At 38.6% G+C, this 24,972-nt stretch overlaps 1 protein-coding gene across 5 annotated transcripts in view; it reads right to left on the reverse strand.

Moving 5' to 3' along the window:
* The window catches only part of COL14A1 (collagen type XIV alpha 1 chain), a 242,075-nt gene that overhangs the window by 130,009 nt on the left and 87,094 nt on the right, over positions 1 to 24,972 (reverse strand). For 4 of the 5 annotated variants that reach the window (XM_082364190.1, XM_082364193.1, XM_082364189.1 and 1 more), the window contains exons 13-20: positions 24,374 to 24,503; positions 20,611 to 20,750; positions 14,619 to 14,745; positions 13,052 to 13,191; positions 12,433 to 12,565; positions 11,061 to 11,120; positions 9,311 to 9,462; positions 1,984 to 2,113 (exon numbers count right to left, since the gene is read on the reverse strand). In XM_082364190.1, the coding sequence (XP_082220316.1) occupies positions 1,984 to 2,113; positions 9,311 to 9,462; positions 11,061 to 11,120; positions 12,433 to 12,565; positions 13,052 to 13,191; positions 14,619 to 14,745; positions 20,611 to 20,750; positions 24,374 to 24,503 (1,012 nt within the window). The remainder of the gene's footprint in view (positions 1 to 1,983; positions 2,114 to 9,310; positions 9,463 to 11,060; positions 11,121 to 12,432; positions 12,566 to 13,051; positions 13,192 to 14,618; positions 14,746 to 20,610; positions 20,751 to 24,373; positions 24,504 to 24,972) is intronic. The other variant, XM_082364191.1, reaches the window with a different exon arrangement.

A 24,972-nucleotide genomic window follows, 5' to 3' on the forward strand; every position in this document is an offset into this window, starting at 1 on the left:
ATCAATGGAACAGGATAGAAAGGCCAGAGATAAACCCACGTGCATGTGGTCACCTTATCTTTGACCACATGGAAACATGCTAAAATGACATGAAGGGGCCCAGCTTCTGGGCATCTCCACCAAGATGCCGAGCATGTGGGTAAAGTTGTTTGGACCCTCCAGACCAACCCAGCCACCAGGTAACTGTGGTCAATACTACATGAAACAGAAGGATTTTCCAGCAAGGCTTGCCTAATTTCCTGACCCACAAAATCAAGCAATACAATAAGATGGTTGCTGTTTTAAGCCACCAGGTTCTGGCGTCATCTTCATGCAAGTACAATCACAACAGTAATGAAGACAACTTAGACTCTGTGGTGCTCTGACCAGGTGTTTTCATGCATGCTTCTCACTTGATCATCATGGTCAAGACATCTACAACCCACATTCTGTGCTGCCTTCTCTGTACCACACAGCACTGTGGGAGCTTGGTATGCAGAGATGACAGTACAGGCGAGGTCCTGGCCACTTATGATGCTGCTCTCCAGGGATGGGAGACAGACAGTGAACAAATACATGAGCAAACAAGAAAATATCAGAGAGCAAATAGGGCCATGACATGACCAAAACCAAAAAACAAAACAAAAACAAAAACAACCCAGGATGATATCAGAAAGGGTGGGAGCTACTTTGCATGGGTGGTCAGAAAAGCCTGAGCAGGTGACATTGAGCTGAGACCAAAATGACAAGAAAAAGCCAGAAAAGCAAACATCTGGGAAAGGATATTTCCTATGGAAGGAATGGCTGGTGCATAGGTTCTAAGGCAGAAACAAGCTTAAAAAGTCCAGTGTAGAGGAGGAAAGGAGGCATGGCTGAGGGAACTGTCAGCAGAGGGGATCAAAGAGCAGGGTCCAGGTCACCTAGGAGGGTGACGCCCTTGTAGGGCCGTGGGAAGGACATTAGATTTTATCCCGCATACAATGGGAAGCTGTTGGGTGGCTTGAAATGGAAGTGTGAAATGAGATCATTTATATATATATTTTTAACACCTTTATTGGAGTATAATTGCTTTACAGTGGTGTGTTAGTTTCTGCTTTATAACAAAGTGAATCAGTTATACATATACATATGTTCCCATATCTCTTCCCTCTTGCATCTCCCTCCCTCCCACCCTCCCTATCCCACCCCTCTAGGTGATCACAAAGCACCGAGCTGACCTCCCTGTGCTATGCGGCTGCTTCCCACTAGCTATCTATTTTACATTTGGTAGTGTATATATGTCCATGCCACGCTCTCACTTTGTCACATCTTACCCTTCCCCCTCCCCATATCCTCAAGTCCATTCTCTAGTAGGTCTGTGTCTTTATTCCCGTCTTGCCACTAGGTTCTTCATGACCTTTTTTTTTTTCCTTAGATTCCATATATATGTGTTAGCATACTGTATTTGTTTTTCTCTTTCTGACTTACTTCACTCTGTATGACAGGACATTAGATTTTATCCCGAGTACAATGGGAAGCTGTTGGGTGGCTTGGAATGGAGGTGTGACATGAGATCATTTATATTTTAAAAAGCTTCTCAGGCTGCTGTGAGGAGAATAAAGGATCCAAGAATGGAAGCAGGAAGACTCATTCGAGTGGGAGAGTGTGGCTTGGATTGGGGTGGAGCAGTTAGACGAAGAGAAAGTGGACAGGCACGTAGAATGTATCTTAGAGACTCAGCAGGACTTGGGATGAATTCGATGCTGGAGGAGTAAGATGTAGTTGTTTTTTAAGTCTTAGGTTTTAGAGACAAGAAAACGGAAGCCCTGAGCAGTGAAACAACTTGCTCAAAGTCACGCAGCTTGAATGTGTGAAGACAGAATTCAAACGGATTTTCTCTCTCCAAACCATTTTTGCTCTTTTCACCCCACTGCACTGCGGCTACCCAGGCGGGTTGCATTACACAGGACAAGCATTTTCACCTAATTAGTCAGCTAGTGACCACAGGGGGAAAGCTTCACTCACAGGTTTTTCCAGGGGCAGAGACACTGACCCCTTCTCCATCATCGTAAATGGGAGTCACTGTGACTTTGTATTCAGTATCGGAAAGCAGATTCTTCAGAAGGAGATTGTTCTGGCTTCCAGGCACCATAACCTGAAGAGAAAAGCAAAGGACGTGGTCTTAGTAAGACTTTCATTCCTGCTGCTCTACTAACGCGGTGGGACTGTAGGCACGTTGAAATAATTAGAAGCAAGGAGATGCGCTTGGAGGGTGATGATAAGAAAGAAGGGCATCCATGCAAAAGCATTTCTCTCTGAAATTCCCCTCGGAACACCCCTTAGTTTCTAATCACTAATACGGAAGGCTTAAATTTGAAGCTCTTAAGCCCTAAGGGGTAGTCTTCTCTCAACATCTTTTCAGTATTTGTAAAGCAGCCAGAAGAGAGAATAATCTTCCTTTTGGAAAGCAGGTGTTTATGGCTTAGGAGTGTTCATTCTATAATCTAGCCTGCATATCACATTTGATTCTACTTAAAATCATTTTGAAAATTCAGCCTTCCATTCTTTCCCTTTCAGAGATCATCTAATCCCAGTATTTTAGAAAAGGTTGGATGCTAGCCAAGAACAACATTACCACACATTAAATCCAAGATTTCCGAGTTGAAAGATATTTACCAATGACACTAAAAAATGTCGCAGCTTTTTTATTTCTGAAAGGAGTTGTCTTCCTCAATCTGAAATCACCATTCCTCTGACTCTAAAGGCTGCAAAAAATAAAATGCAGCGATGGGGTAGACACCACTCAAGCATCAGTGTAATGTTCCATGTGGCTCAGCAGTGCAAATCCTGGCATCTCTAAAAGAATATGTGGACCAGAAAAGCCACATGTTCTCAATATTAAAACCACAAAACTTTCTGCCTAGGTTTCAGCAGTTAGATGCTGGCACATCTCTGGGCCATTTAAAAGACTTAATCATGGCTGGAAAAAATGTTAGGTTGTAAGAACTGACCCAAATGCATTTAAGGGAGTCACAAGACTGGGACAGCTGTAGATGCTTTTGGATTCAAGAGCTGGGTAAAATGCCAGCAGGCAAAGGGCATGCTGTCTACTTCTGGATGAGGGAAGGAACCTATAAATCATGGAATAAGCCCTCGAAAGCCTCGAGTTGAACTCAGAAGCAGCTGTTGCTAAGATATTGCTAAGCTCTAAAAGCAGGGTTTTTTTTTTTAATATGAAAAAGGAAGTCTGAATTAAGTGATTTATATTAGATTAATATGATTTTGCTCCTCATGTGAAACGACACTGAAATACACAGGATGGTACTGATGTAGTCCTGGGAGGGAGATTTTATAAAAGGAGCTCTGTTTTATTCTAAAATGAGTTAGATAACCCTGGCATTAAGAACTTGTAAAGAAAGAACTGTGGTTGCCCTGTCTTGTCTTAGCCTATCCATGCAGCTTCCTTTAGGGCATTTCTTTTCAATATAACCCTCTGGAGCCCAGAGCCTGGGCATTTGTTCCAAGCTGTCTGCCTAGCAAACCACCCACGATGATGTTCCTTAAATCAGGTCATCCCTCAAACTGAGAAGCACACGGCCTTGGAACCAATCAAACTTAGCCTGTAGGGTACTGAAAAGCAATGGGACCATTCTGGAGGGCTCATTTATAGCTTGCCAGGTAGTAGTTGCTGTGGTTTATAATAATAGCCCTCATTTAGCTAGCTGTTATTATCTGCCAAGTACTACTCTAAGTATTCTAATGTAGTAATTCAGTTACTCTTCACCACAACCTTTTGAGATAAGAAGTATGATTACACTCATTTTACAGTTGGGGAAACTGAGACCCACATAGCTATTGGGTTAAAAAAAAAAAAAAGCCATATTGAAATCCTGAATATCTGGCCTGAGCCTTTTTTAAATCACTGCCCTCTACTCCACCTGACTGCTCTCCGCAAACCTCTTTATCCTGATGATACTCATTCCCAAGAATAAAATGTAAACCTCCTCTTGGGCATGCAAAGTTCCTTCTACTTGACCTCTGCTTGTTTGCACAAAGCAAGGTAAAGATAGGTGCCCACTCAGAAGATCTAAATATACACTTCTCCAAAAAAAGACATACAGATGGCCGAATAGCACATAAAAAGATGCTCATCACTAATTATCAGAGAAATGCAAATCAAAACTACAATAAGGTATCACCTCACACCTGTCAGAATGGCCATCATCAAGAAGTCTACAAATAATAAGTGCTGGAGAGGGTGAGGAGAAAAGGGAACCCTCCCAAAGTGTTATTGGGAATGTAAATTGGTTCAACCACTATGGAGAACAGTATGGAGGTTTCTTAAAAAACTAAAAATAAAGCTACCATATGATCCAGCAATCCCACTCCTTGGCACATGTCCAGATAAAACCATAATTCAAAAAGATACATGCACTCCAATGTTCATTGCAGCACTATTTACAATAGCAAGGACATGGAAGCAACCTAAATGTCCATCGACAGAAGAATGGATAAAGAGGATGTGGTACGTATATATAATGGAATATTACTCAGCCATAAAAAAGAACGAAATAATGCCATTTGCAGCAACATGGATGGACCTAGAGATTATCATACTAAGTGAAGTTAAGTCAGACAGAGAAAGACAAATATTATATGACATAACTCACATGTGGAATCTAACTTTTAAAAATGATATAAATGAACCTATTTACAAAATAGAAAGACTCACAGATTTCGAAAACAAACTTACGGTTACCAAAGGGGAAACATGGCAGGGGGGAAGAGATAAATTAGGAGCTTGAGGTTAACATACACACACTACTATATATAAAATAGATAACCAACAAGGACTTACTGTATAGCACAGGGAACTCTACTTAATATTCTATAATAACCTATATGCGAAAAGAATCTAAAAAAGAATGCATATATATATATGTATAACTGAATCACTTTGCTGTACACCTGTAACTAACACAACAGTGTAAATCAACTATACTCAAATAAAATTTAAAAAAAAAAAAAAGATGGGTGTCCACTAAAAACAGATGCTACAGGTCATAGCAGATGGTGGTTTTGTTGAGAAAACAATTCTATAAAAGATGCTCATGGGTAAATGACGTGCAAATCTAACCAGTGAACTTCATGTTTTTAATTTTTTCAGAAATGCAACTTCATGTCTGGCTCCATTATTGCCCAGAGCTCTTCAGAGCAGCCTGGATCCCATCCAGCAAGCTGTTTCCACAGTAGAAAGAGGATTCCCCACATCTCAGTTTGTTCCTGTCTTAGCAAGTTCTGTTTCTACACAGTGATTTTCATGCCTTCTATGGTGAAAGACTAGGTAGGGTTAGTGCTGTTATGTTTTAATCCCAGTCCCTGACGACCAATATTTTTATAAAATACAATAAAACAAAATCGCCAGAAAATACGGTCATATTCTTGGATGTTCCAGCAATGTCAGATTGCTGTAAACGTTTCTAAGCTTAATCTTAATACCTGAACTTATCTTGTCAGAGACTGAGCCACATTCTGAGTTTCCCTACTCTAGAACATTTCTTGCAACTCAGAATTCAGGACATGGTTTTAGATTTTTACATGTAGGTTCTAGAAAAGCCTGGAATCCTGATCGGCCTTTCACAAATAAAGATATGTGAGACCTCCCTCCCCTGACAACAAAATTCAGGGCAACGTCATTACTACGTCTCCATATTTCTGATCAGAGTTGAAAGTCAATCTTTATGAAATATTTGACAGGGGGTTTTACTTTCTAAGAGTTCAAAAGCTTTTTATTGGGAATATTTGGTAGGTTTGATTATGCTTAGAAAATACAGAAATACTTCACTTAACCTCAATTGGAAAAGTAAATTTAATTCCCCTTGCTTTATATATATTAAAGCCTGACTTTGGTTTACAATATACCTATACTATTCTCCAACTTCAATACTCTAGCTTATCATTTCCTCAGGTAAATTTAATCAGCTTTTATAGTTAAGGAAAATTTGGAACGATGGTAAGAGGCATTTCTCTTATCCAGACACATTTCCTTTCTCACTTTTGTAATATGTTTTAGCCATCTGTCTTTCCCTGCCTGCATCATTATTTTAAGATATTCATTTGGTTGAACCTGTCTACAAAACAGAAACAGAGTCACGGACATTGAGAACAGACTGGTGGTTGCCAAGGGGAAGGGGTTGGGGGAGGAGTCAAGTGGGGGATTGGGGTTAGCAGATGAAGTTATTATATACATAACGGATAAACAACAAGGTCCTACTGTATAGCACTGTGATGATAAACCATAATGGATAAGAATATTTAAAAAAAGAATGTATATATAGTATATATATATGTATAACTGAATCACTTTGCTGTACAGCAGAAATTAACACATTGTAAATCAATTATACTTCAATAAAAAAAAAAAAAAAGAAAATATTTAAGATATGCATTTGCTGTGTGGGAGTGAATACAGATCTTCATGTTCCTGACCTATGTTGGTTCTATAATCTAAATCTAGATGCATGCACTTTCTGTCTCCAGTAATAATAATACATTACATTTACATAGTAGTAACATTTCATAAAACACTGAGATATAAATTCTCAATTACTCCTCAGTTGAGTCCCTGAAAATATGCCTGTAAATTAAGAGTGCACAAGTCCGATTTCATTGGAATTCACTATAGGGGTTTGAGAGTTAAAGAATTCTAAAGTACTTTCTCTGTGTAGCAAAAATATTTCTGCACAGTAAATAATCACCATCAAAGTTATCAATATTTTTCATTTTTATTAAGGGTTTGTTTAACTGGGGCACATGTGTGTTGAAGACTTTTGATCTTTTTTCCTTCATCTAGGTGTCCAAGTTTGTTTCAAAATAAACAGTGTGAAATGAAAGAAACTAGCAAAGGGAAAATTATCTAGAGATAATCCAAAGTAAATATTATTATTATTTTACCTTGCATAGTTTATAAGTGCGTGCACAAGATTAAACTGTGACTCATTCCAAATTAGCGGGAATAATTTAGCAAGAAGCTTAATGTGTTTCTTGGTAAGAGTAGAAACAAAAACCAAAACAAAACTCTCACTCTGGGAAGTTTTTATGGGTTTCATTTTAGGGACTAAGTTAAAATATGAGGGCAATAACAGGGAAAATAAAACATCCAAATTATATCTTTAGTTACCACGGCTAAGCACAATTTTAATTTTTTTGAATTTTCCAATCATGGATTATTTGAAATCTATGATCCGAGTAAATTTATAATTCAACCTATTTTGTTCAAGTGTCCATTAATTTTCCAAAAGTACTCCCAGACCAATTTCATGGACCTTCTGGTTATTCACAGTGGACGTGGTTATTGCCCATTTTGTTATCATTGTGTTCTACAATGATTCATCCATCAGCTTGAAATTAAGTACTTTCCTGAGAGACTCTTGAGCTCAAACCATTGTTTATGTATTGATATCATACAGATACAAATAATTTGCCACCAAAGGCTTTATAAGTAAGGAAAAGGAAGAAAGGATAATAATGCTATTCTTGAGCAATAATGTATTTGGAGATTTCTTTCCTAGAGTGTCACAAATATAATGCAGCAGAGGGAAAGAAATACAACTAATGAAGCTAAATAAAGCATATTTCATAACTAAAAGGAAAAATTTCTTTTGGATACAAACCAGAGTTATTGGGTCTGATGGGAAGTGTGCCTAGGAAACAATTTTCAGGTTCTAGAGTAAAAGGAATGGTATGGTGTAAATAAAGAAAACATGGGAAGGCCATGATTAAGAGTGTACCCAAGTCTTCCAAAAACACTAATTCAAAAAGATACATGCACCACAATGTGAGAGCAGCACTACCTACAATTGCCAAGATATGGAAACAACCTAAGCGTCCATCAACAAATGAATGGATAAATAAAATGTGGTACATATACACAATGGAATATTACTCAGCCATAAAAAAAGAATGAAATCTTGCCATTTGTGACAACTTGGATGGACTTGGAGGGCATTATGCTAAGTGAAATAAGTCAGACAGAGAAAGACAAATACTGTATGATATTACTTATATGTGGAATCTAAAAAATACAACAAACTAGTGAATAAAACAAAAAAGAAGCAGACTCACTGATATAGAGAACAAACTGGTAGTTACCAGTGGGGAGAGGTGGGGAGGTGGGGAGTTAGAGGCACAAACTATTGGGTGTAAGATAGGCTCAAGGATATATTATACAAAATGGGGAATATAGCCAATATTTTGTAATAGCTGTAAATGGAAACTAACCTTTAAAAACTGTATAAAATTTTTTTAATTTTAAAAAATAAAAACTTTATTTCTTAATAAAAAAGAGTCTACCCAGGTTTTCAATAGAGAAAAACAAATATAGATGAAACAACTTAAAGAAAACTCAACACATAAAAATCTAAATCCCACAGGGAGACACTCGTGATTAAGAATACATTAGAAATGACTATAAATCTGCTCAAAGAGAGTCAATGTCAGTGAAAAATACAACTATTTGTTAATGGGCGGCACACTTCAACTGCATAATGAATACCCTTGAGTTACGCTTCATTTAAAAACTTTTAATCAGATTCCCAAGGGCAAAAAAGTTATATATGTGTATATATATATATAGAATTTTATATATTGGACTTCCCTGGTGCTGCAGTGGTTAAGAATCTGCCTGCCAATGCAGGGGAAATGGGTGCGATCCCTGGTCCGGGAAGACCCCACATGCCACGGAGCAACTAAGCCCAAATGCCACAACTACTGAGCCTGTGCTCTAGAGCCCACGAGCCACAACTACTAAGCCCGCATCCCTAGAGCCCGTGCTCCACAGCAAGAGAAGCCACCGCAATGAGAAGCCCTGTGCACCGCAACGAAGAGTAGCCCCGGCTCACCGCAACTAGAGAAAGCCCACGCGCAGCAACGAAGATGCAACAAAACCAAAATAAATAAATAAATAAAAGAAGTTTATATATTAAAAATTTACATATCAAAAGTATACACACACTCAAACACACACACACATATACCCACACATACAGACAAGTGTATAATGGACTACTTATGACCCAATTTTTGTGCTCTAACAAGTTGTCAAGGCAACACAAGCAAAGCGGTAAAGAAGGTTGAGATGCTTTATCAATTTAAAGCAGGTTGTATGTGGAGCACGTTTCAGAGACAGAAAGTCATCAGGAAACCAGCTGTTAAGTTTGGATCAAGCAAAAACATTAGTTTCCAGAGAAATGAAGAAATGAGCAGTAAAGCTTGCATTAATCTCGGGAAAGTCTCGTTAGCCTGGTTAGTCAGGAAACTTGTGGAGTTGCTAGTCAGCTGTATTTATACAGACCGTTCCTACCACTTCTTCGGCAGGGTCCCCTTGAGCAGTCAGGTAGGTCACCCTGAACTGCTGCACACTGCTGTCTGAAATGTCCCATTCTACCCGCAGGCTAGAAGTGGTTTCATCATCTACAACCAGGTTTCTGACTCCTGTGCGGAAAACTGGAATAAACACAACCAAGTATTTAAGGAACTTTTCATCCATCATATTTCAAAATGAGCTACAGAGATGATTTGTGGACATGACAACAAGTATCATTTAATGTATCTCTACCATGTAGACCCAGGGGAAGCGAGAACAACTCGGCTGTAGTTAATAGAGAGCCATGATACCTACTGGTAGCAAACAAAAATGGGCTTAAGAGATGCTTTCAAGGTGAGGTCATGGATCCCTCAAACCACCAGCTCTGTATATACACTAGGAAGGGGAACTGGGGAGCAGCCCTTGGACTAGGAAACCAGAAGGGGAGCCCAAAGAGGGGCACGACTGTGAGAACGTCACATTAGGGCTGAGCTGGAAGTGAGCATGAGGGACCAAATGTGGTCAACCTTGGCGTGCAATCCAGCATCCAACACACGTCCCATCACCTGCTCCCCCATTTCTGTTTTCACACTTGTCACTCAAAGCACAAATCTCCCACCAGGGCTGCCTCTACCCACTCAGGCCACACGGATTTCTTCCTTTTTCTGAGATCTGTCCACACTCCTTCACTCGTTTTCTCTGACACGTTCCTTTTCATCTCCCAAAGTGACTGCTCTCTCATTTGTCCCATTTTTTCTTCTCCCTCTTGTGCCAACTTCCTTTCATTCTGCCCATCTCCATGGACTCTTTCTCCTCTTCATTCATTTATTCATTCATTCAGCAAACGTTCTTTGAGCTTTTTCTGTATGTCAGACTGGTTAGGCCTTTAAGACATACAATGATTTACAGTCGACAAAAATAGTGAAAGTGTCACAGAGGAGACAGGAGAGTGACATTTACCAGGCAAAACTTTACCTACTGGGCTGTAGGTACAAAATGCAACATCTCACCTTCAGGGTTAGGAGTTCTAGATGGTAGGAGGATATGGGGAAAGCATGAAACATATGGTTGAGGCCAGGAAGGGAAGCAGAACCCAGTCAGGAAGCATCTTGTATGTTATGATAAAGAGATGTGGGGTCATAAAGAAGGGCTCAGTAAAGGTTAACTGAAGAATGAATCAGTGAACGCATGAATAAATGAATGGTACTGGAGATTCACTGAAAGGTTTTAGGTCAAGAAATAAATATCATCAAACTTGTTTTATCTAGTTGACTGTGACAACTAGTTGGGAGGTATATTATAACGGAGGGGAGAGTTAAGCTGAGAGAGAAAATAGCTGATGTAGGAAGACCAATACACCAGCCACGGCTCAGTTACCCACAGAAATGCATGGAAACTATGATATGAATAATTCTCAACAGAGCGTAGGAGAAGGCACTGAGATCAAGAGTAGGGCAGAGACTCCTGGGGCTGGATACTAACGTCCTCTAAAAGATTAGATGGGAATTCAAAACAAAGATGGGAAAAATAGAGAGTACCACAGTGATATTGATTAGTAGACTAGAAGACCAATTAGCATTTAGGGATAAGAAGAGGTTGAGAGCTCCGAGGGGAGTGAAATTTGAACTGGTATGCCCTGTTCCTAATCAATCATATAAATCAAATAAAACTGGGATAATATAACTTCTGTTTAAATTAAACTTTTCTCATGGGTAAACAGGCTTCTATTTGTCCTTACCTGATGTCACAGGCCTGGTAGGCGCTTCGGTCGTAGGCGGTTCTGTCCAAACACTGTCAACTAAAAACATATTCCTCACTTTAAAATTCTGTAATGATGATGACTGTATACATTAGTGTATAGCATTTTGTAGTTTTCAAGGAAAAGTTCACCTATATCATGTCACTTGTTTCTCACAACAACCTTGACCATGGTTGCAAGAGAGAAGTGAGTTGTAAGGCAGACATTGTATCTATTCCACAGATAAGGAAACAAACCCAAAGAAGTTAGTTTCTAATCACAGATACCAGCCTTCATATACACATTTGAATTACATCTATAAAATTGTGAAACCTCCCAGTTACTTTGAAATGGGGCATAACCATGGTGATGAAAGGAAATTAAACAGTGCTGTAGATCAAGTTGTAAAGGGGCTGCCAAATAGGACCAGCAAGGAAGACAATAGGAAGTGCATCTGCTATTTCTCATATCCACCCTGGGCAACCAGTGGATGGAGCTGCTGTGTGGTGCTCCGCCTAGAGGCCCTCTTCATCAGCATACTCATCCAGCAGCTTCTGGAGTACAGGTTGCCAATGGCTCAGAGCTCTGGGAATTGCTTTGCCTGGAGTTGCAGACTCTGTCAGGGGACGGCCTGCCTCCAATCACTGGGGATGCAGGGATAGAAAGGCCCAGCCCCTTTGACTCAACTTGGGATCACTCAGAAGGGTCATACCAGGTCCAGAATTTCTAATAGAATTAGCTGAGGGCTCCGTTTTAGCTTCTCCCTAGGTCCTATTTTCTTACAGATGTATCTCCCAACTACACTCTTCAATAAACCTTCTGGATGCAATTTTCTACTTCAGAATCTGGTTCCAGGGAACCCAATCAAAGACAATTTAATATGTGGTTAATACCTCATATTTAAAAAATGAAGGGATAAATGAATCAGCAAGTGAATTTTGTGGTTTCTTGGAACCAAGATCAACTTGGGAAATTCCAGAAACTCTTGGACATTTTTGCCCTACATTTATTTGTTTGCTCATTTATAACTTATTTCATCCATCCATTCATCCATCCATCCATCCATCCATTCCTCCATTCAACAAATATTCATTGCACAGTTAAAATATGCCAAGAACTGTGCTAAGTGTTGGGGACATAATGGTGAACAAGACAGATATGGTCCCTGCCTTTAGGTGATGATAGAATAGGAGTCTAATAAGATGCTCTGCATATTGCTTTCATTAAAGGTAAAGATGTATGAAGAGTTCTAGGGACAAAGCCTCTGTAGCCAGGAATAAGGCTGATGTGCAGGGAACCTGGTGGCGTGAAAAGTGTGTCAGAATAAATGGTCGGAGCTTGTGAAGTCCATCTTGGCCTGACCAAGACTTACGTGTGGTCCCAACGGCGGTCACCACCTCAGTCTCACTTCCACCATCCAGTACAGCCAACAGGGAAACTTCATATTCAGTGCCAGGTTCCAGGCCTTCAATAACATATGAGTCTTGGTCTTCTTTTAGGACAACCTGAAAAGTATTTGGTGCCTAGTAACTGGGTTTACTTGAATAACATAGGAAAAAGTTAAGAAAAAATAATAAAAAGGAAAGATGTTATCCCAAGTGTAAGCAAGAAGTGACTAAGCATAAACAACTCCAGGGCCGTTGAATTCAATTTTAAAGTCAAACCAGAGACTTTTTTCTTTTCAAATCTCTCAGCAAATAAACGATTAATATTGCAAAAGGGACCTTCTTTGAAGTTTTTAAAAATTTCATCTATGACTATCAAAGAATCTGGAAATACATAACATATATAACTAAAGCCCTAGCAAAAATGCATTTTAATTTTACAAAAGTCATATGATTTGACATCTATAAAACTCCAGGTCATGGAAAATATTAATTACTTCTGGGATTCTCAATCTGTCTTAAAACAAAGACCAACTCAAATGCAGCAGTGGGCATTCACTTCCAGATAAAATGCCCTGGATTAATTTTCAGCCTCAGACAACTCACTTCTTCAGTCTTCCCACCGTAGACTGGAATCCACATCAACTTGTGTTGCCCTTCATCAACCGAGAGGGGATGCCAGGTCACTCTAAAACTATCTGTTGTCACCTCATCAATTTCCAAGTATTGCTGGGCTGGAACTTCCTCTGTAAGCCAAGGAAGGAGATTTTGTTAGGGAACTGAGGAGGTAAGAAAACCATAACTCAAGCAGCTCCCCAGGGTCACAGGTAGAGAAGACTCTCTGGCGAATCTCTTGTTTTTGGAAAGCACATGGAAGCAGGGAAAGCAATCCCAATTAGTCCAGTGTGGGCTTATGTTTCTGTTTCCAGCATTTACCCACAGTATAAGTTAGGAAGACCAGGGACACAGCAGATTTTTACAGTTTTCCAGTAATTTCCAGAACTCTTAGATTCTCTATTTGGCTCTTTTCATTAACTATAAAAAATAAGAGTGCCATATTCATTATTTTACAAAGATACTATTTTCCAAGTATTTTGAAGAAGTTAACAAAATGATGCCCTAGAGGCCTGAGAAATGTCACTTTTAGCTTTATTCACTTTCGTGCCTAAATCACTCTCTAGTAATAAGTTAAATCCTATAGAAGAACGTTCATCCTTTTAATCTTGTACATGTGGCTGCCATCAGAAGTGAAGTATAATTTATCAGACATCCATTATTTCACTGCTTACACACTTCTGGGATGTATGACAGAGACCATAACATCTAATTACAACCAAAATGAATTGTCAGTCATTGATTTTTATTATACGAAATCAGAGATTTTAAAACTCTTTAACAGGATACCGTAAGAATTCCAACTACAGTTAGCCCTTGTGAGATTTTGCAAAATTACTGAACTTTTTTCTGTGAATATTATTTCTCAGTCCAGCTTATTTCTCATCTCTCTCCAAATTACCTTCTCATCTCCTCAATACAGCGCTAAATTTGTTTCCAAGTGTAATTCATGATAGGTCCAGAAAGCAAACAATAGAATTTTCCCACCAGGAGGCAGAAAGAAGTTATATTTATTGACTACAGGGTATACATAGAAAAGAAAAAAAATGCATTCATGCTTTATTTTTTATTTTAGTATTTAAAATATCCCATATTGTTGTATTAATATTGCAAGCTGCATGAAAATACATTATTGGCTATAGATTGACGTATTAGGTTAAATGGTATGAAACCATCATTTTTTGTAGGTCAAAAACTGTTGGAGAGCTGTAATTTTGGAAGTTCAACTTAATATACACATATATCAATGGAAGAAATGTGAAAATTTTATGTCGCTAGAACAAAAGAAACAGTGTGAGATCAGGAAGAGAACAATGCACACTTTTATTTAACTGAGACCTTTGAACTTAGATGGTCCTGTCCCTCTTTCCCTTGCTTTGATAGAAAATAATTAGCCAGTAGGCATTCTACTCACCTAATTGTTCATTGGGTAATAATACTCTAAAGTAAACAAATATTAAAATGCAATCTCTTCAAAATCACAATTGAAGAAGCTGCTCCAGCTCCTGGTTTCCATACAGCTACTCTTGGAAACTTTTCAAACCATAATAAGGCTTACCTGTGGTAAAAATTCCAGTCAGAGGCTCCGACTGTCCTTCATCATAGATGGAGAAAATGGCAACAGTATACTCGGTGAGGGGTGTCAAGCCCTTCAGAGGGAACATAGTAATAGGATCAACCTCAACCTGCAAAAGAAAGAAGTCATAATAGCTATATCAGATACTCTCTAAATACAGGAAGCAGAAGCCATTTTATTGTCTGCAGTTCACTTGGCTGGCAGCAGAGCTGTTAAGTACTGCAAAAGAGATACTGAATTATAAAACCATTTAGATATTCACATTTCTAATCTTACAACCTTAAATAGAATATCTATCAGTAAATTCTCATGACATAGTTGCAACCAATATTATTTCCATTCATTAAAGATATAGAAAGTGAAGTACACAAAATTTGCAATGCTAATACAAATAAATGTAATGTTAACAGCCGGATTTGCTAGGAGTAGCCAGTCATGCACAATAACTTCTGTAGGAGTGAAATAGATGAGCAACCATTGAGGAGAAGGCGAGCACAGTTGCTGTTATTTTGGTTCTTCAATGTGTCAACATTTTTTTTTTTTAACATCTTTATTGGAGTATAATTGCTTTACAATGGTGTGTTAGTTTCTGCTTTATAACAAAGTGAATCAGCTATACATATACTTATATTCCCATATCTCCTCCCTCTTGCATCTTCCTCCCAGAGTCAACATTTTTTAATTGGTAAGTTTCACATACAAAGAGAAATCCCTGGTCAGACACACCAACTTTCTTTCCACGTCTTTCCCACCTCAGGGCCTTTGCACATGCAATTCATTCTGTCTGAGACCCTATTTCCTTGGCTCTTTTCAAAATTAGGGCTTCACCGTCTGTCAGGACTGTGCTTATATTTCACCTTCTCATGGGGGTGTTCATTTTTCTACGTATCTCAGTAGGGTGATTCTCTAACATTGCCCTTGTTTGTTTTCTCCCTAGCACCCATCCCAGCCGGAAATTATTTTGTTTCCTAGTAGAAGATGTTTATTATTTCCTGCACAGAGTGTAAGCCCCTTGAGGTCAGGACCTTGTTTAGCTTCTTTGCTACTGTATGTTGAATTATATATATTTTTTGAGTGAATAGAATACGTAAATGAAAACTGAGATGGAAGCACCAAAGATCCATTTTACAAGAGATTAAAAAAAAGGGGGGGTGGTGCTCATCTGAGCAAAGAGTTAATCCAGAAACCATAGACATCTTGAAGGAATTGACCTCAGGTCAAAAAAAAGATTGCCAGCCCTGGGGGAAGGAGTTTCCCTTTTCACGTTTTTGGAACTCTGAGCCACTCTGCTAGAGAGGACCAGCCAACCCCAGCCTTTTCAGCCACCCCAGACATGGATTGAAGTCATCTCGGAAGTTCCAGCCCAGTCAAGTTCCCAGATGAATGTAAGGGTCACCTCAGCTGACACCACATGGAGCAGAGACAAGCTGACCCTGCTGAGCCTGCCCAAGTTATATAATCATGGGTTGTTATTTTAAGCCAGGGTGTTGGTTACACAGCAATAGTTAATTGAAAATATGTATTATCTTCTTCTGAATCTAGGCCTGATAATATTATGGGTAATTCTTAGCATTTAATATTTACTCTGGTCTGGGTATTATCTCATGCTTTACATGCATTAGTTGTACTTACATCCTTACCACAACATTGTCAGGTAGCTCATTATTACCCCTAAGTGGAAGATGGGAAAAATGAGACTCCGAAAAGTTAAGGAACTTGCCCAAGGGAAAGCCAGCTAGTTCCTAAAACTTACTCACAAGTGTTTCACACTCTAAATTCTCTGTTTGTAAATACTATTTACAGTATGGCTTCATTATTTAAACTCACAGAAAAGACAAATACTTAAAATATGAGTTCAAGATGTTCTTCTAAACTATATTTCCTATTGCTTTCTGTTGTTTTGAATTGTAATGGCTAAGATTTACTGAGCACTTATAATGTGTCAAGGACCTTACATTCATTGTTTTATTTAGCCTCCGTATCCCCCATCAAACACTAGGTATTTATAATGACTGTTTTACAAATGAGGAAGCTGAGGCCCTAAGACCTTAACCAACTTTCCTGGAGACATAAAACTATTAACTGGAATGAATAGTTAGGCCTTGGTATACTTATATATAAGTGTATATTTATATATATATACACACATATATATACACACACATATATATATGTAAAAGCATATGTATTTTGAACATTATATATTGAATATATATATTTATATTTTTTTTTCAACAGATATATATATATATATATATATCTGTTGAAAAGATCTAGTTTATTAAAAGCATTTTATTTGCTGCTGAACAGACCATATTTTATGCATTAATTATTGATCATTTTATTTCATCAAATGAAAACTTCTAGGTATCATTTATTTTTACTTGTTATCATATTATGTTTTAGGTTAAGTTCTGGAACTCATTTTATTGGTAGTACTTTTAAGATGTAAGAGAAGAATTTGGGAAAATGGTAACAAATGACTATGATTCATTGTTATGCAACGATTTTTGAGTAAAATTTTTCAAACTATCTAGCAAAAACTTCACCTCAGCCTATTCTAGGATGGATGAACAGAATCCTTGATGAGGAACGAGGGACTTGGGCTCTGCTCTGGGCTCTGCTGTTGAGTCACTGCTGTAGGGGACTGGACTTGTCTCTCAGAGTCTAAAAACTGTGGCCTTTCATTTATAAAACTCAAATGGCAGCACTTTAGTTCTCCATCATGTTTGCACATTTCCCCAAATCTTTTCACAGTACATGCTATCTGAGATGACTTCTTTCTGCAATTTGACAGGTCAGGCTTTGGCAACATTTTTTTCTATAAAATTTGCACAAGGTGCTCTCTGTAAAAACCTCAGAGGCTGTCTCAGGATTAGCACTCAATGTGTGTTAGCTGCCATCATCATCACCATCACCATCACCATCATCACCATCACCATCATCACCATCATCACCTCCATCATCATTATCATCACGATCACCATCACCATCATCCTCATCACGATCACCATCATCACCATCATCCTCATCAACATCACCATCATCACCATCATCATGATCACCACATCACCATCACCATCATCACCATAATCCTCATCACCATCACCATCATCACCATAATCATCATCACTATCATCATTACCACCATCATCATCACCACCACCATCATCATCACCATCACCATCATCATCATAATCATCACCATCACCATCATCAGTAGCAGCAGCATTTGTTTAAGTGCTCTGTTTTGTTTTTCTTTTTTGGTCTCCAAAAGTTAGGGAGAGGGGTCATGCAGAAAAGACAGAGGAGGAAGAGGAAGTGAAGGAGGGAAGATGGGAGGAAGTGAAGCAGAGAAATAGGAATTGAGTTGAAAACAAAGATTTTACAATCAATTGCATGTTACGTAGTACGTAGATTTTAGTTGGGACATTTTGAAATTCATTCCAGAATATTTTGGGAATTTCCTAAAAATCCAATTGTAGCATTATCTCTAAATAAAAGCTTAAATTAATAGAAGTAAAGCAAAATATGGTAGGAATATTCACCCTTAAAAATCACATATTCCAAAACTAGGTAAAGTAATATTTGTCTTATATAAGACACTTATCCAGCAACCTTTAGTCTCAATTGCATGGTTAACAATTAAGAATTAAGAACACACACACCAGTCAAAATGGAAATGTTACAAAATCTACACATTGTTTATGCATTGTTATGCATTTTACTCAAATAAAATGTTCTCAGATTTTTATTCATGGTCTATTTACTCATATTTTAAATTCAGTTTTATCAAACATAGTTTTCTAATTTCCCAGCACAATACAAATTAGAAATAGCAAGTGCCAACGGCACTCCCAAGATTGAAAAACACTGCAAAAAATCACATGTATTTCTCTACAAATATATTATTAGTCTGGGGTCATTATTTATAAAGGCAAATAACGTAAAATTCCATGAGAGGCCAGAATAGCTATAATTTTTTTTAACTGGATGTTAACTAGACCTATTATAGTCATTTCACAATGAATACAAATATTAAATCATGTTGTATACCTGAAACTAATATAATGTTATATGTCAATTACACCTCAATAAAAATATATAAAAATATATTTATATAACTCATATTTACATATATATGACAGTTTATTTTTGTTTCATGAAAAATTATCACCAAATAAGAATATTTTGCAGTGAAAAGATATGCTAGTGAATACGGTTGTTATGTTATTTTAATTGTTCAATGAGTCAACATTTTTAAATTGGTAAATTTCACATAGAAATAAAAATCCTTGGTCACAGAGTCAAGGGGAACAAGACCTGGCAGCCCCCAGCTAGATTTCTGTACAGCAACCGTCTTCAGGAGCTGACATCGGCTGCTTCTTGGATGAACATGTACAAACTCCCCGGCAGGGTAGTCCCCACTACACCCAGCATCTGTGTCACTGTAACCCATTGTCCGTTGTCATTTATTGTTGTCTTTCAGTAGAGAATTTCTTCCACATGCATGTCCCCAAAATGGGAATATGAAATATAACCTAAGGTAGCTTCATATTTCAAGAAAAACAGGTGAGACTGTATTTCTTTGCAGGTGTGACAATTTCTGCACTCATTTACATTATCTGCATAACCTTCCTACATAGCTGAATTTGCAACCCTTGGGAAAGTGGTTTATTTATCGGTGATAGCAAAGAGACACTGATAGCTCGGTGCTTTTGACTTCCTTCTTTTACTACTCCAGGATCTCATCTTCAAAAGCAAAGCAGCTGGTCTAAAGATTCCAGCTTCGTCAGAATTATTTGCCCTCAGGATTTTTGAAGATTTAATGAAAGATGTTGAACAGTATTTCTGTACTGTTAGCAAATGTGCAGTTATTGCCCATTCATTACCTAGTGTCCCGTATGGTGGCACATTCCGCAAAATATTGCTTGGATTTACTTGTAGGAAATAGTTTGTCTCTGCATATGAAAATATTTGCTTTATTTGGTCAGAAAATAGAAATCATGTAATCCAACATATTTCCCTTGTTGTCTTAGCTTCTTGGACCAAGATAAGAAAAAAAAATAAAAATAACTTTGCTATCTAGCCTGCTAAAATGTATTTCCAAGGAAAGAATTTCTGAAGAGTATTCATCACTGAGTGCAAAATACTGTATCTTCATGGGTTTCAATAAGTTCTATTATTTGAAAGTATCTTCCTACACAAAACCTGAATGATTCAGTTTTCAATGTAAGCTCATTGAACTAGGGTCTTTCAGATGCCAGTTTACTAAAAAGCAGAGGGATAACCTGAAAAACACTGATATTTCTAGTTTACTACTTGTGTGAAGATACATACTTCCTCATCCCTATTCGCTGGGGCAGATTGTATTTTCCAAAGATGGCTGTGTCAATATCTATCTCCCACCCCACTTGCCTCCCACCATAGGTTGGCACTGTGCTTCTACCCATCTTGACTCCATGCAGGGACTTGTGGTATCTCCTACCTACGGAGTGTGGTGGAGGTGATATTTCTGTGACTTTTGATGCTAGGTAACAAAAGGTGATACAGCTTTCACCCAGCACTCTCTCTGTCTCTCTGGATACATGTCTGGGGACTCCTGAGCCAGCAGGTAAAAAGTCCAGCTCCCCTAAAGCTGTCAGGCTGAAGGGATCACGTGAAGAATCTACTTAGAGATACAGAGAGCCGCTCCAACACCCAGCTGGTCCAGCCTTTCCAGACCAGGTACCAGACATGAACATGGAAGCTGCTGTGATGACATCAGCTCCAGCCACTACCTGGCTACAGTCTCAAGAGTGACCCCAAGCCAGAACTACACACGCAACTCCAATTCCTGACCCACAGAAACAGCAAGAGAAAATAAATTATTAGTATTGCTTTGAGCCACTGTGTTTTGGGATGATCGGTTACATAGCCATAAAAAACTAAGACCCAACCACCGGAAAAACACACATCCTGTTCCACAGCTTACCTCATTGATTTCAGTCCCATCGGCGTTGTTATATACAATCCGATAACCACTAATCTTTCTTGAAGTTGGGTCCCAGGCTAACCGAGCACTGTTAGAGCCAACACTGGAGATTCTCAGGTTTCTGGGTGGACTTAAGGGCACTTTGCAGTAAACGGAATGAAAAATAAATAAAATTTTAAATAACATACATGTAAAAAAGACTCCCAAAACACAGCACCTCTGACTTCTGAACTACTTACATATGAAAAATTTCACCCAGATAATAACTGATAACAAAGAACATTAACACATCAACAAAGAAAAAAAGTTTTCCTTGTAGAGAATGAATAGCAGCAACCAATTACACATTCTTAGAAATAAATAAGGTTTAGGTAAATCTTCTGTGCCTTTCTTTTCTAGTCAAAGCTATTATTATAGACTGATACAAATAAAAAACCTAATGGATCAAAAACCAGGACACCTGAAATTAGATCTTAGCTATTGCATTCAACTATCATCGGATCCTGGCAAAGTCACTCTACTCCTCCGATCCCCAGTTTCCCATATGTGAAATGGTTTCCCATCTGCCGTCTCCACATGAGTATCTATTAGGCATTTCCACCTTAACATGTCCAAACCCGAACCACTGACTCCTGCCACCTCTCCCAGTCTTCTCTCTCAGTCTCCCTCTGAACAAATGAAAACTCCATGCCTCCCATTGCTCAGGCCAAAAACCTTGGAGTCATCCAAGATTCAGGTTTCTGAACATGTGTCCCCTTCTCAGTGAAGCTTTCCATGATCACCTTATGTAAAATAATCCTTCCACCTCAATACTACCTAACTCCCTTCCCGGATTCATTTTTTTTTTTTATTGCACATTTATTGGTCTCTTTTCTCTCTCTTCGAATATACTATAATATCAGGGGATTGCAGAATTTGGTTTAATTTTGTTCCCCTCTTTATCCCCAGTATTGCAAGTTCTCAATAAATATTTCTTGAATCAACGAGTAGGAGTCTTGCCCTGGATACATCCCACTGGCTTTGTGAGACTAGATAAAAATAAACACTTTGCTGTGGCTTTAAAAATATTTAAAGAGGTGTAAATATTTCTGCAGATTCCTGACTACCAATTCCAAAGCTTTTTGTACTTCTTGAAGGACCCCTTTCTGAATCAACAGATAAAATTTGTCAATAATCTTTGAGGGCTTCGTGAGCTTTTACAGGCTTACAGTAAAAAACAATTGTTAAGATTGACTGCAGGCTTTCTATGAACCTGAGATGTAACACATTATCTCATTAAATCCTTACTTTAGACAGCAAGGATAGAGTTACAATTAGCCCCATTATACAGATCATGAAACTGAGGTAACTTGGCCAAGGTCACAGTTAGTAGAAGCAGAAGAGCAGTTTGAATTTAACCCAGGCAATTGATCAATTGATTTGAGAGCCTGTGCTGATAGAACCAGCAGAATAACAACTTAGGAGATAAATCATGACAATTGTCAGCTGTAGCCATAAGCATGATGTTTCTTCACCCCAAAAGCTAACCCTTTCATTAATTCAATATGTACCGATTATATGGTAATAAAGAACCTATAGGACTTGGTGACTCTCTATACTTAAAGGGCTAGAAAGAAAGTGTAGGAGAGAGAAAAGCAATGTAATTAACTTCAAGTGCTGTGCACACTTAGCTCTAAATTCTTCTGGAGTTCAGTTACTCTTGGCAGTATAGTGGAACAATGTCTAGTTTCCTCAGTGCATAAAAGTGGTCAGTCTCAGGAACAGGTAGCCAGGATATCACTTTTAGGACTTTTTAAAAAATCAACTACTAATGGGAAAGAGTCACGGACACTTTTTAAAACTACAAGTATCTGCTTTTTGGAAGTTCAATTTAGGCCACTTTGCTCTTGCAAAGGACCAACATTAGTACCTAACTGAAGGTTTCACTAACTGAAAGAAATCTAAAGGGGATTTTTGCTTTTATAAAAAAAGGCGAAAGCAAAAATAGCATTCAGGCTTGGCTTTGCAGCAAACCATTACGGAGACAGTGTGCACCCCAGGCAGCAAGAGCGGCCCCGCCCAGCTCCTTCCCCTGGAAATTACACTCAGCATCTCAGCATCAAGCCGCCACAGCTTTGAACTCTGTCTGTGAGCATCTGTGCTTTATCTTGATTTATTTTGTGCATCCATTAGCAAGATGTGTCCTAAAATTAATTGCTTCTTTGCTTCATGTCATTCGGCTTGCGAAAGGTTTCATGGGAACACTACTTTCAAAGAGTGGATAACAAATGAGTTATCCTGAATAAACAAATGAGTATTCTGAGTGAAAAAGAGAGATGGGTGGTTGGGAAAAGTTTTCCTTCCAAATCTACAGAGTTCCAAAATTGACTTAGGTGATATATTAGATGCTTTCTGACTTATTTCTTTTCCCCTTCTTTCTTGGGCTCTCCCAGTTTTGTTGTTTGTTGTTTTAATTACACCGGTCTTCCTCTGAAGAGCAAGACAACATAGCCTCGACTAACAAAGAATGGATGTGGGAGAAAATTTCCTTATCATTAAATTTCTTTGTATGTTTCTCAAGTAGAATCTTCAAGACAAAAGCACAGTAGAAATCGTGCTATTCACCTCCTTCCAGGCTCAGAGTGATGTGAGAGACCCCATCTCCTTGCCCTTTCTTATTCAAAACACAATGAATAGACCCCTATTTTTAATCGTAGGTGACAAAACATTGTTAGTTTGGCAGGGTAGCATTTTCTCTATGTCATATTTTCAAATAGATAATTACAACTCTTAAAAATATTATGAACTCCCTATATTTACCCAAATTGGACTTGCCAATACAATTTTTACTCAATTTTTAAAAACTAATTATAATAATAATAGTCTGAGATCAGGAGGACATCAAAGATTTTCAGAAAAAAGTGTGAATTTTGGTATGAGTGGGAGTAAAAAAAAAAATATTGAGTAACTATGTGTTAATAACTTTAATTTGTATTACTGTATTTAATCTTCTATCAACCACATGTTATCAGGTTATTGTTCCTCCTTTCACAGGCTCAATAATGCTCCATCACTTGCCCATTGTCACCCACCCAAAATATGACTTTAGCTGGGATTCACATCTTGGCTGCTCTGATTCCAAAGCCCATATTTTTCCCCCATATTCTGCTCTAGCATTTGGATTTAGACAAGGACACTGGTGGCATCATCTAGAGGATGCCACAGTTCAGTTCTAGAATCCATGTGACTCAATAACAAGACGAGGGCTTCCCTGGTGGCGCAGTGGTTAAGAATCTGCCTGCCAATGCAGGGCACACAGGTTCGAGCCCTGGTCGGGGAAGATCCCACATGCCACGGAGCAACTAAGCCCATGTGCCACAACTACCGAGCCTGCGCTCTAGAGCCCGCGAGCCACAACTACTGAGCCCGTGTGCCACAACTACTAAGCCTGCGCTCTAGAGCCCATGCTCCGCAACAAGAGCCACCGCAATGAGAAGCTCGCGCACCACAACGAAGAGTAGCCCCCGCTCTCCGCAACTAGAGAAAGCCCACGCACAGCAACGAAGGCCCAATGCAGCCAAAAATAAGTAAATAAAATAAATTAAAAAAAAAAATAACAAGACAAGAAGAAATACACTTCCTTCCCCTAAATAAATTAGACACTTTCTTACATTACAATTAGCTCTTAAGAGGTTTCAACCTAAACCAGTATTTCTAATTCAGAATCCCCATGTTTGTTTGGGCTTTTATTACAGCATTTCATCTGAGTGACTGAACCACTCACATGTTGTTTCTTGTCCTGTAACAGGGTCGCTGGCCTCTTCTCCAAACATAGCATAAACTGTGACTGTGTATTCCGTATTGGGCAACAACCCACTCAGCTCAATATCTGTGTGGGTCTCTCCAATTTTCATCTGAAAAGAACACACATTATCAGATCGTTCGCCAGTGTATGTTATTCACGCTGATCAGAGCGCAGCTGAATACAGGTGAGACTTTATGTGACAAGACTTTGCCTCCTCACAAACCCTTCTTCATCAAACAGGTTTCAAGCCGTAATTTTTTTCATTGTCTCATGTTATTTTATATTAGAACCAGAAGCTATGAAACCATATAAAACTGAATGCACCGTGTGTGCTCTTTTAGGATAACGCTTTACATCTGGACAAGTGGCAGCTGCAGCCAGAATAAGAGTGTCAAATATTTGGTCCCCAGAAGAGCGTGGGTGGAGATGAATCAGAAACGTTCTCTGCGAAGAGAGTAAGTTCCAGGCAGCATGCTGAGAGGGCGATGCCAAGTGGACATCTTTCGCCGCTTGGCTAATTCTCACCAGTCCTCTGACTGGATGCCCAGTTTTTGCTGCAAACCCTGTGGAACCAGACC

Source organism: Balaenoptera borealis, assembly GCF_965194805.1.
Source record: "Balaenoptera borealis genome assembly, chromosome: 17".
Taxonomy (NCBI): Eukaryota; Metazoa; Chordata; class Mammalia; order Artiodactyla; family Balaenopteridae; genus Balaenoptera; species Balaenoptera borealis.